General features: G+C 43.8%; 1 protein-coding gene across 1 annotated transcript in view; it reads left to right on the forward strand.

Moving 5' to 3' along the window:
* LOC146634521 (NACHT, LRR and PYD domains-containing protein 12-like) overlaps positions 1-11,423 on the forward strand; it is a 46,411-nt gene extending 34,988 nt beyond the window's left edge. Inside the window, exons 6-7 of the mRNA XM_085377387.1 lie at positions 10,875-11,051; positions 11,246-11,423. Coding sequence (XP_085233513.1) covers positions 10,875-11,051; positions 11,246-11,423 — 355 coding nt within the window. The remainder of the gene's footprint in view (positions 1-10,874; positions 11,052-11,245) is intronic.
* The last annotated feature ends 1,386 nt before the right edge of the window (positions 11,424-12,809 follow it).

Below are 12,809 nucleotides of genomic sequence, written 5' to 3' on the forward strand. Positions count from 1 at the left end.
GCTCATGGCTCAGATTGGCTTTGTTAAAGTCCCCAAGAGCAATAATGAGAGAGTCCGGGAATGTCCGCTCCATGTGCAGTATCTGCTCCGCGAGTGCGCACTGAGCTGCCTGCGCATCCGCATCTGGCGGGATGTAAACAGCGGCCAGGATGAATGAAGCAAACTCCCGCGGAGAATAAAACAGTTTGCAGTGAATAAAAAGGTATTCCAGAGAGGAAGAGCAGTGCTGAGCAATCACTGTTACGTCTGTGCACCAGCCACTATTAATGTAGAAGCAGACACCTCCACCTTTGGTCTTACCAGAGAGAGAGGCCTGCCGGTCCGCGCGCAGCAGATGAAAGCCCTCCAGCTTTAGCGGGCTGTCCGGGATGTTCTCACAGAGCCACGATTCCGTAAAACATATGACACAGGAGGAGGCAAAGTCTCTGTTCATGCTTCTCATCAGGGCCAACTCGGCTATCTTATTCCTGAGTGATCGTACATTGGAAAGGAAGATCACAGGAAGAGCAGTTCGCAGTCCGCGTCTCCTCAGACGCACGAGTGCGCCGGCTCGCTTACCTCTCTTTCGGAGTCTCACTTTCCTGATCAGAGTCTGCAGTAAATCTGCCGCAGATGTGACAAATATTGGAAGTAAATCCACAGGTGTTGTAGTCCTTTGGTTAAGAAGCTCTTCTCTGGTGTAAGAATATCCAGAGGAGTGCCCAGACACAGAAGTTATGCACAAAAACAAGACAGAAGTAACGCACTGAAGCACCAGGGCATCCATACGCGGCACCATCTTGGAAAGGACCCCCTGATGATCCTCTAATCGCCTGAGACAAGGTGTGAAACTGGGTGTGGGCCCCAATCAGCCAGAGTTCATTGTGAAACCTGGCCCCACCTTATCATGCGAATTCCTGAGATCAGATGGCCCAGGATGTGAGTGGGCGTTAAGGCGTCTTGGAAGGGATCTCAAAACTGGATTATAGATGGCAGACAGTTGGTGTCGTAAACCCCCGCCTCTGTTCAAAGATGGTCGCTCACAGTGGACATAGATGGCTTCTTTCACTCCTCTTTCAAACCATCTGTCCTCTCTGTCCAAAATGTGAACATTGGCATCCTCGAAAGAGTGTCCTTTATCCTTAAGATGCAGAAGGACTGCTGAGTCTTGTCCTGTGGAGGTGGCTCTTCTGTGTTGTGCCATGTGCTTGGCACAACACAGAAGAGCTGTCTCCACCATTTGACCTTAGAACTGAAGAAGCTTCTCGGATGAGAGGTGAAACGTCTTCAAGTAACTTAAAGAAGTCCAGACGCTTTTCTTTGCAAGCTCCTTTGACTACGATGACCTGGATGACTGAGAACCTTCACAGACATGAGGTGTGGCATTTCCCCAACAAGACTGACACATTGTTTAAAGACTATGTGAAAGCCTTTCTAAAACTTAAACAGGAGGCCTCGGGGTATCCAGAACATGTGAAAATCCCTAACGAACAGCAAGAATACATAGACAAGTATCATGAAAAGGAGGGAATAATGCTAGATCCGTCCAAAATATGCGTAAATAAAGCTGTTCGAAACTGCAACAAGTTGTTGCTAATCTCGTTATGGGGTCGTTTCAGTATGAGGTCAAACATGGCGTCATCTGAGCTCATCACAGACCCGTCCAGGTTTAGTCAGCTAATGTTCAGCGACCAGTATGACGTACGGCAGTTTTGTTTCATCTCTGACGATGTTGCCATGGTGCAGTGGCGCCACCCCGATGGTAGAGCTTCCCGTGTGAAAGACGTTAATGTCTTTGTCGGGGCCATGACCACCGCACATGCCAGACTCATGCTGTATGGCTTGTTAGAAAACTTGCAGCAGCGTGTACTGTATTGTGATACAGACAGCGTCATTTTCACAGCACTCCCTGGCGACTGGATGCCTCCTCTAGGTCCTTTTCTGGGGGATCTCACCAGCGAATTAGCTTCAGGGCAGGGGGGTGTGGAGGATCACATAGTGGAATTTGTTTCCGGCGGGCCAAAATGCTGCGCGTATCACACATCGCTGGGCAAAACACAGGTCAAATGTAAAGGAGTAACACTGAATGCGCAAAACTCCAAAGTTGTCACCCACGAATCCTTGAAAGGTTTAGTCCACAAGTTTGTAGCCAATCAGGCATCAGACGCACACCTGGCAGCTGTGTCTGATAATATCAAACGCGATAAAAAGAAGCTTCATTTGAAGAATGAAACCGTTGTGAAGAAGCTTAAGGTTGTCTACAACAAGCGCCGTGTGCTCCCAGATTATACAACCCTGCCTTATGGATTTTAAATTAGATCAGGGGTTTGACGCCCGGTTACAGCACCCGTTCAGCATGGTGGTCAGTGGTCCCAGTAACTGCGGCAAGACTTTTTTTGTCAAAAACGTCATTGAAAATGCTGCCCGGATTATTTCACACAGCATTGATAACATTGTGTATATATACTCATGCTGGCAGCCTTTATATGACCAACTTCTTAAGATAAGAGACATAAACTTTGTTAACCATATACCTGAATCTCTGGCTGATGACACACTTCTACCTACAGACAAGAATAATTTGTTAATTATAGACGATGTAATGAACGATGCCGCCAACAATTTAGAAGTACAAAATGTGTTCACAAAGTATGTGCATCATAGGAATTTGAGTTGTATATATCTGGTTCAGAATTTGTTTATTCAAGGAAAATCCAGTAGAACTATTTCCTTGAACACTAACTACCTAATATTGTTTAAAAATCCTAGAGATAAATATCAAATCATGCTTTTAGGTAGACAAATGTTTCCTGGTAATACTAAATATTTTATAGAAGCGTTTAATGATGCCACATCAACAACATACGGGTATCTTTTAATAGACTATAAAGCCAAGACCCCGGACTATTTAAGACTCAGAACAAATTTACTGTCAGACCGTCCGGTTGTTTATATCCCCCCCCAAAAAAAAACAGTGAAGAGGTGAAAGGATGTCATCACGCATGCGGAGGAATCTGTCTCTGTTGGAGCTGATATATAAGTCTCCACCGGCTCTACGCGGAGTTATTATTAGCAATGCTGGCTTGGATTTCATCAATGCATTGTGTGAGATAGCCTTTAACGTATTGCAAGGTAACATTCTGCTGACAAATCAGAAGTACAAACAGTTAAAAAAGAAAAAATCTCTAATCAGACTGATTGCTGACAAAAAGATAAAAACTTTGAAAAAGAGAAAGACAATCAACCAATCTGGAGGGTTTTTACTACCCTTATTAGGGGCTGCAATCCCTTTCGTAACCAGTCTGATAGCAAACAGGTGAAAATGGAGCATGTGCAAAAGATGTTTTTGGTGCCTCAACATCAGCTGGACTTATTGAAACAACCGCAACAGCACACAGGCAACATTAGACAACAGGCTCAGAATGACTTGGACAAGGAGATGCTTCATGTGTTACACGAATCAGACATAGATGTGTATGAGAAAGCTAAAAAATACGGCGACATTCTCCAAAGATTCCTAACACTTGTGAGACAAGGGGCCCGTGAAAAGAGTGTATTGTCTTTATCCCTACCGGAACAGCTTAACACAGATGCGCAAACCCCTCCTGCGGACACACCTCCTGTTTATAGCGATGCGGGGGTGAAGGATTTTATTGCAGAGAGTGTTTTGACACACATGCCTAAAAGGAGTAGGAGGAACGCAGAACTCATTCTAGCAGCTCTGAACCGTTCGCCAAACACGGTTTCTTACAACGACAAAGGCGAAATTGTTGTTGATAAACACACCATACCGGGTTCACACATTTATGATCTGATTAAAGCCATCACAACCACACACACACCTTCTGATGGTTTCAGACCTATAGGCTGGACAGAGTTTTTAAAGGCTGTTTCAGATTTAAACATACCGTTATCGGTCATATCCAATACAGGCGTACGTAAGACCATTGCCTTGTATAAAACAGATCACACACTGCCTGAAGACTCTGGTTTTTTAAAACACATGCCTAAAAAGAACACACCGGGCGTTTCACAGCGTGATAGTACATTAAAGAAAAAAATAAAGAATAAAAAAAATAAATTAAAGGGTGGTCCTATCGAATGGTTGGATTTTTGAATTCAGACTATTTCTTATCATAACCGCAATGCTGTTATTGTTTTTTCTGCCTAAAATATTGACTGTTTGTTGTTTTTCTACTGTATTTTTTTCACTGTTAGATTGTTTTCTTTTATCATAGTTTTTCTATTATTATCATTGTATAATGTTTGATTTCTTTATTACTCTTGAAGCATGTGTGATGTGACTGTATAATAATAATACATGTGACAATTTTGATAATAAATACCATTGACTCGATTAAATCATGCTCTCATATTGTCTTTTATTATAAACGGTATTACACATCAGTATCCTTGTTGCACACACACATAATAACTACACACTGCTATGGGTTGTATGTTGTTGACAAAGCGACATACCTTAGCATTGTTACAAGTTAAATTAGTAGAATACATTTTGAGCACATGTGAATAAGACACTCCGTTTTGTATGTGAAATAAAAAAATACACAATGTTGTCCGCATGTGATGGAGAAGTTGTTCTGCACTTGTTTTCCTGAATATAAAATAGTGGAACAGTTTTTTAGAAGAAACACCTTTATTGCTGATGGAAAACTGTCTAGCGAGTTTCCAAAACCATCAAAAAAATAACCGCGTTTGTCTCTCGAAATATAAACAGCCAGCCAGTGTTCCCCGGGCATTGTCGAAGGGTGAGTGTTTACAATAGCCATAGCTGGGAGTCTTTGAAGCTGAACATTGGGTACCTGATCACAGGCTAACACACCTAAAATGTGTGTTTTTATTGATAATCCTGCCCATCACAGATGTTAGTTCTATAGTGTTCATGACCGTCTTTGTTGCCTCAGTAGTAATCCAAGAGCACCTGTCTCATGTTAGATACAGTATTTCAATGACTGAATCAAACACGGAATAACACAAGATGTTCATTGTGCGGGGTAGTGGGTTTCTGAAACAGGTTTCAAGCCTAACGTTCCCGGTTTTAATTAACGATACATTGCCTGAATGTCCTTCGTCAGCTTCCAGATTGAAACAGAATAAAGTATACCCGTTACCAAAGTCGTCACGTGAAATGGCTAGTGACCTATCCTTTAAATGTCTTCCAGTGGTTTGTATCAGCTGATAGAATTCTCTGGTATACTGTTTTCTCTGAAAATTTGGCTGGAACGGTTTAGCAGGATAAGCCAGACCCCCAGCGTATAAAGAAATTAATTCTATATCGCAGGTTTCAAAATGAAATGGGTTACGGGTTGCACTTCCTGTAAAAGCTTCATTATCAATGAATGCAATGATGACAAATTTAGGTATCCTGCCCATAAATAAATTGTCATTAGTTGATATTCGAGCCCCAGCCGGTATGGAGAAGGTCTTTAAAGATACTCTGTCTATAGCATATTTTGCGTTTGCATGGTGCAATGCCTTGCTGTGTGCAAGTCTGACGCTCGGTGATACACTCACTTTCTTGACAAAGAGACTGGCTGAGACAATTTTAACTTTGTATGCATTGGCATCCGCCGTCATGAGAGCAAATTCGTCTTTAGAGCACACAAATTTCAGCGACAGATCTATTCCATTAAGTAACAGTTTTTCTTGAAAAAACAGGTCTGCATGTACAGGCGCTATCAATTCAACAATTTGCTGTATATTTGCCTCTGGTCACAAGGCCTTGGTTGTCCCCTTCTATGGATGTGTCATTCATGTGTGATGCTGTATCCTTACAGAATAACCCGGTGCTGAACTGTGTGTCTAAAGTGTCCTTATTTTAATTGATAAGACATTCTATCACACCTCTATATGGATATGTGTTAGATGATTGACTAATTAGGCGGTCTCCCAAATTAACGTCAACCTGCGCGAACAGAGTACATCCGGGATAATTAATAAAGCCCACGTTAGCATCCCTAGCGAGGTTTGAGCCATCAGCATTTGTGATTCTCACACGCATGTAGATATATGTGTCATTTAGATCCAGGTAATCTTCTCCAGACGATGAGATGTAAAACTCGATCGGGCCTCCGTCAGTGATTGCCGAAACAGGCGGTATTTCAATAAACATACTTTTCTCAATGCTAGTCTGTGTGTAGGGAACAGTAAACAGATCCAACTCTGTTTTTACACATTCTCCAGATTGACTGTGTAACAGCGCCATTTAGAATATGTCAAATGCTGTAGTTTTTGAACGCCTAGTTTGGGGTCTTTTCACTCCGCGTAACGGTGTCTGTTTGTTGGATCTTCTGCCTGGTTTTGTGGTTTTATGCTTTTTAGACATAGTGCGCGCTGTGGGTGGGGTCTTTGAAGTATAGGGCGTATACACATACACCCCGTTACCGTCCTGCTTAGTGGCTGTGGGCTTGGTTATGTTGGATATGACATCAGACACTATGCCTGATGCGGCTGTTTTTAGGTGGGGTTTGACTATACTGACTCCTTTTTTAAACAGCGGTACTGCAAATCTAAATAAGCTGCGGAACAACCCCCCTAGACCTGCGCCATATTGTGTGCTGGTCCCTATATACCCGCCCAACTCCCCCCCGGCTTGTGCGAGGTAATATTTTAGATATTTTGCTTCATCTGTGTTGTAGACACCCATCCTTTCTTTTTAAAAATGCTGTCTTATCGGTCGGAAGTGTAGCTTCACAAACACCTTGCCGTATAAAAAGGGTATGTGTTGATTCTGGTCGTCTTTCAAATCAATTTCTATGTCGTCGATTAATGTCTTTGACACAGGTGTGTAGTGTGGGCTGTCAAATTGCAAAATGGTTACACGCCGCACATCGTCTGTGATATTTATAGCCCTTAATAGCCGCGCATCAGCGTCACCCACAAGTTGGTAGTCGGCAATATCTACATAAATAAACATGTTGTATTTCCCGCCGTATATGTCAGCAGGATGTGGCGCATATGTGTTTTTATAATGAAGTACAAACGGTTCTTCTCTTTCAAATCCTAGGATTTCTGCCAGTCTCCCTCTAAATGTGAGCATGCTGCCTCTAGGCCCCATAACACTGACATAGTTACTAACTGTGTTGTATTGTGTTTTAATGTCCGTTGTGCCCTGGGGCCCGTTCTTCGTACCTCGCTAAGTAAGTTAGCTGGATTAGATTGTTGACGATTTCGCGTGATCCTGGATCGTTCGGTTCCCCGAAGCTCATCCGGGACTTGCTGTCATAGCAACAGAGCCGTAAGCGTAAACCTGCTCGGGAGCAGGTTTACTTTATGTAAACAGGATTAGATCGCGGCCACGCAGGTATGTCTCGCTTCATTATACGAAAGCAACAGCGACATGCCGCCACTGTGTCACCATAAATAAATAACATCAATGTAACTAAAGATAATGCAGCACTTGATCCTTTTATTGATTCCACGCAGATACATACAGGTCAGTCCCTAAAAAAAGGGAAATGTACTAGTAATCACGCTATGTCATGTAGGTGATCACGCCAGATGCAACACACATTCCAGAGTAGTAATAGTAAATTACGTCGTGTAATCAAGATGACAGACCACGGCTATAAAAGCGAAGGTGGAAGTGGGAAGTTTGTCGCAGCCATGTCCTGTCCGTTTGTACGCGAGCAACCCATTGCGGAAGGTGCGAGAGTGATAAGGAGAGTGTACAGAACCCAACGTATATTGCGGGATAGACAGGATCCTTTAGCACAGCGCGACAGTGTGCTCATAGAGAGATACCGATTTTCCCGTGAGGGTATCATCTACCTAACCAACTTGCTGGATCCCCATGTTAAGAGTACCACTCACCGTAGTCGGGCATTAACAACTGCACAAACGGTGTGCATTGCCTTGCGTTACTTTGCGAGTGGCACGTTTCTGTACGCTGTTGGAGACGCAGAGAACGTTGGCCAACGTGCCATCTGCCGGGCCATACGCAAAGTGTACCTGGCACTCAAGCATTTCCTGGGTGTGTTTGTGGTTTTCCCAAGCCACTTAAGACCACAGGTCGTCAAACAGGGCTTTTTTGCCATTGCAGGTACAGTAAATTCGATAGTGAATGTGATGCAATCATGACCTATGTCGGTAACTGTAGCTCGAACGTCCGCAGGCTTCCCGAATGTGATTGGTACCATAGACTGCACACACATTGCGATCAAGGCCCCCCCAGGCCCCAATGAAGGGGACTATGTCAATCGAAAGGGGGGCCACAGTATAAATGTGCAGGTGAGTAATACTAACATTCCAGATGGCAATACAGTATATAATGGGAGGAGTGTGTTCACATATAATGGAATCCCTCAGATGGTGTGTGACTCTATGTGCCATATCACAAATGTGGAAGCTAAATGGCCCGGATCAGTGCATGACTCAAGGATCTTCAGAGAGTCAGGGTTATGCACATCATTTGAGCGTGGTAAGTAAAAGAGGCTTATTTTGATACTTCATACTCATTTCGGGCCTAACCTAACAGCATTTCCCCATTACACAGGGGCCTACGATGGGATTCTCCTCGGAGACAGAGGTTATGCATGCAGGCAGTACTTCATGACACCATTCCCTGATCCCAACCCTGGGCCACAAACCCGCTACAATGCAGCTCTAGCCAGGACAAGGGCATGCATTGAAATTACCTTCGGGCAACTGAAGGAACGATTCCAGTGTCTGAAACGCCTGAGGGTTGCACCTGACAGGGCATGTGACATTATTGTTGCATGTGCCGTACTGCACAACATTGCCACCATCAGAAAAGAGAGGACCCCCGTGGTGGAGGTGCAGCCTGATGATGACCTCCAGCCAGTGCACTTGGACCAACCTAGTGGCAGAGCTGCACGGGACAGGATTGTGCAACACAATTTCGAATAATAACAAAATGACATGACATATTATCTATTGACGTTTATTTGAGCATCTTTGTCTGTCCCATCACACACAAGCCAGTCATCAGTTGCCTGGAAAAACAGATCATATATACTGTGTCACGCAAGGTCAGCAATAGTGCTCCGTATGACAGTGTATTCTTACGTACTCTGGAGTTCCTTTTGAAGCGACTCGATTTCCAGTTGAAGTTTATGCCTCATTAGAGCTTGGAGTTCGATTTCACCTAGGAGCTTTTGTTTCTTCAGCTCAGTATACTCCATTTTTTGCTGGAGACTTCTCTTGTAGAGCAGACGAATGTCACCCTGTGTCAATTGTAGTGACAACATTTAACGGGGAATACATGTCATGTAGGCAGTATAATTAATCACAACACTGCCCACCTCTGTATCAGGCCTCTCTGCCGGCCTCTTGGCCTGCAAATCATACTGCAGTCAGACACACATGGCAGTACACAAGTAGATGGCAATTCAGGCGAATTCATGCATGTACTCACAGGGTCTTCCTCCAAACCACAGTCATCTGACAGGGTTGCGTCACTGTCGTGTGCAATGGTATGACAATGGTGTTACAAAGGGATGTGGTACAGCCTGTTGGTCTGTGCAATTGGGTGGGGACAGATATATGTATATCTCCCAACTTACTATGAATTCTCCAGTCACCCCTTCCATGGGAACAGGTAAAAGTGATGGAGTGTCATGTAACACTACACACAGAGAAAACCCACAGTGCCAATGAATGTCACAGTACGAATAGCATTTTCATTAAGGCAACAACCACATATTTTACATTGTGCAAATGGAATCATGAGCCCATTCACCAGTTATGTAGGTGCTGCTGCTACTGCACCCCGGCTTCTGGTCTACGGAAGAGCTGCCCCCAGGAATGCCCTCAACAATGGGTCTGGTGGCATTCAACCTTAGGGCCAGCTCCTCTGCTGGGGTGTGACGAGGGGGTGCAGGACCACCACCTGTCTTTTGTTGCTCTGCCCTTTTCTTGGTTCAGGGATTGTTTCAGGGTGTCTTTTCAAGAGACTGACAGCAATATAAGTGATGGCTATTACGATTCTGTAGTATGTTCTTATATTTCACTGTTACTTGTTCCCATGTTCTGGTGGGTCCGGTTGTGGCTCTAATGTGTAAGAGGTTATCATGTGATATGATTTGATATGATAAAATATGATATGGTATGGTGTCATGTAATATGTTGAATTACTTACGAGTTTAATTTGTCAGCAACTTTCTGCCAGCCCTCTCTCCTTGCTTTTGCAGCCTTTGCAGTGTTCCCTTACGTTTTAATTAAACTCTGAAACTCCTGAAATCCCTCACTCATGAGTTCTTGCTCTGCTGCCGGAAAATACCGAGCGCGCTCCTTCGACATTTTCGCCGACTGATCAGAGGGTTGCCGATCAATGTTTCTACTATCGATGCGTAGCCCCTTTTACGACACCCAGTGATGTCACATTACTGTACTAATCGTCAACAGCAGGTGTGTTCGGGGAACCGGATTAGCGAGCTCACGGTTAGCGCGATGGTTTGGTCTTGGATGTGTCATTTGATCTTGGATGTAGTGAGCGACGTACGAAGAACGGGCCCCAGGTCAGAAGATGACTTGTTGGAATGAAAATGAGCTTGTAGTTTGTCTGCTTTAATAATGTGACTGGAAAAAGGTGTTGGACTTCCAATATGTCCATTTCTTTCACACTTCACCTTTAAAAGTGTAGCCTTGTGGTGCCTGGAAGGAAAAACACGACTTTTTCAAGTCTTTTTCCTGTTTTTATGATAAATGTACGACTTTAATGTGAAACATTCAGAATTTTTTCTCTTGTTGTGTTTGTTTGAAGCTGCTTCCTGTTGGCTTCAGCTGTTTGGAGTTTCCATTTTCTAAACTTCTACATTCTGAAGCTTCTTCAGCTCTGAACAGATGATGAAACACTGAATGATTTCAAGCTCACATTTTGTCTAATAAACTTACATCTTTCATTCTTTATACAGATTGGGGAGCTGTGGTTTGTCAGAGATCAGCTGTGATTATCTGGCAGCAGCGCTGAAGTCCAACCCCTCCCATCTGAGAGAGCTGGACCTGAGTGACAACAACAAGCTGCAGGATTCAGGAGTGAAGCATCTGTGTGGTTTTCTGGAGAGTCCAGAATGTGGACTTCAAACTCTGAGGTTAGATTGTAAAGATTATTACATAACTATGCTCCCACCTGAAATACAGACTTTAATATAACATCAACAGTTTCAATAAATGCTCTAATGAAATGATAATGATGAATCATAAGTGATGCAACAGTAATAATGATTATGAATAGTAAAATAATATTTCATCCCGACAAAACTTACATCTTTCATTCTTTATACAGATTGGGGCGCTGTGGTTTGTCAGAGATCAGCTGTGATTATCTGGCAGCAGCACTGAAGTCCAACCCCTCCCATCTGAGAGAGCTGGTCCTGTGGGGAAACAAGCTGAAGGATCCAGATGTGAAGCAGCTGTCTGATCTTCAGCAGAGTCCAGACTACAGATTGGAGATCCTGCTGTAAGTAGAGTGATGGAGTGAGTGGGTGGTGCTGTCAGCAGTATTGTACTAAACACAGTCAGTATGAAACAAAGATCCAGTGTTTCCTGTAAAGCTGCAGCTTCTCAGTGAAGCTGTGAGAGGAGAATGGTGACAGGCTTCAGGATTGGACACAAACACTTCCTGTTTCTGCCCTTTATGGTCACCATAGTAACGGCTGACACGCTCTGATCAAACGCTGTCAACAGCCAATCAGCTCTCTGAACAAAGCAGCACGCAGACCATTGACTGCATTCATTTCAAGTTTAAAGCAGTGAAGAACACAGTCTGTAGGTGAGGAAGAATTTAGTGAGAGCAGATGTTTGGATGGAATTCCTCCAGTTAACAGCTGGAACCGTCCATCTGGATTGTTGGGCTTGTTGTTGGGGTTCCTACAGAGCTCAGAGTGGACACACCAAGGTTCTTCTAATGAATGAAAGTCCAAACTCAAACTAGGAGGGAAAAACATTTTCAGCAACTTCAATAAAAATCCAAAGATTAGAAAAAGTGAAGCAACAATGAGTCCTAGTACAGTCCCAGCACTGAAGTCCCTGCTGCTCTTTATACTGGATGTGCTGCATCACTGACTGACAGTTGATGAAGAGTCTCTGGAAACACTCGTTTATCTCCTCTGCTCTTCCTTCTTCTCTCTGCAGGTGGAGGTGATGATGGTAAACAGGACGGTGTGTGTGCTGAGAGAGGAGGAGCTGTGTCCTGATGATCCAGAGAGGTTGAAGCAGCAGCAGCTTGTGTGTAGAGATGCTCTGACTGGGCCATGTTACTGGGAGGTGGAGAGGAGAGCTTCATCCAGCAGTGACTGACAGAGGAATGAGAAGAAGTGCAGATGACTTTTATTTGCTGCAGAGTGAACTGCTCTGAGAACAGCTCCACTGTCAGACACAATGTAGAGTCCAGCATCATCCCTGTGTGTCCCTCTGGATCTGACAGAGGATCATCAGTGTATCTGGACTGCTCTGCTGCTGCTCTGTCCTTCTACAGTCTCTGCACAGTCTCTGTCTGACTCTGGCTTCAGACCCTCCTGGATCAAACTCACCTGGAAAGACTTTCAAACATCACTCAATAGATTTGAATACAGAATATATTTGATATATACTGTAGATGTACTGTAGAGTTGCAGTTTGTCACTTGTAAATACAGTCTGTGAGCAGCTGTGAGCTGAAAGATCTTTCTAGAAACACGAAATGTTTTCACTCTTCTGTTGCTTTTTCATATATTTCCACAACATTAATATTGATCCCACCTGTCTCACCTGTTTCATGCTTTTATACATAATAACAGGACACGTGTGATCTGAGCGCTGCTGTGGTTGCTGTGCTGCACGTCTTCATTTAGATAACAGAGACATCTAGTG

This window comes from Diplotaxodon limnothrissa, linkage group LG3 (genome assembly GCF_057381915.1).
Source record: "Diplotaxodon limnothrissa isolate DT_005_m linkage group LG3, D_limnothrissa_male_GT1.1, whole genome shotgun sequence".
NCBI classification, from domain to species: Eukaryota; Metazoa; Chordata; class Actinopteri; order Cichliformes; family Cichlidae; genus Diplotaxodon; species Diplotaxodon limnothrissa.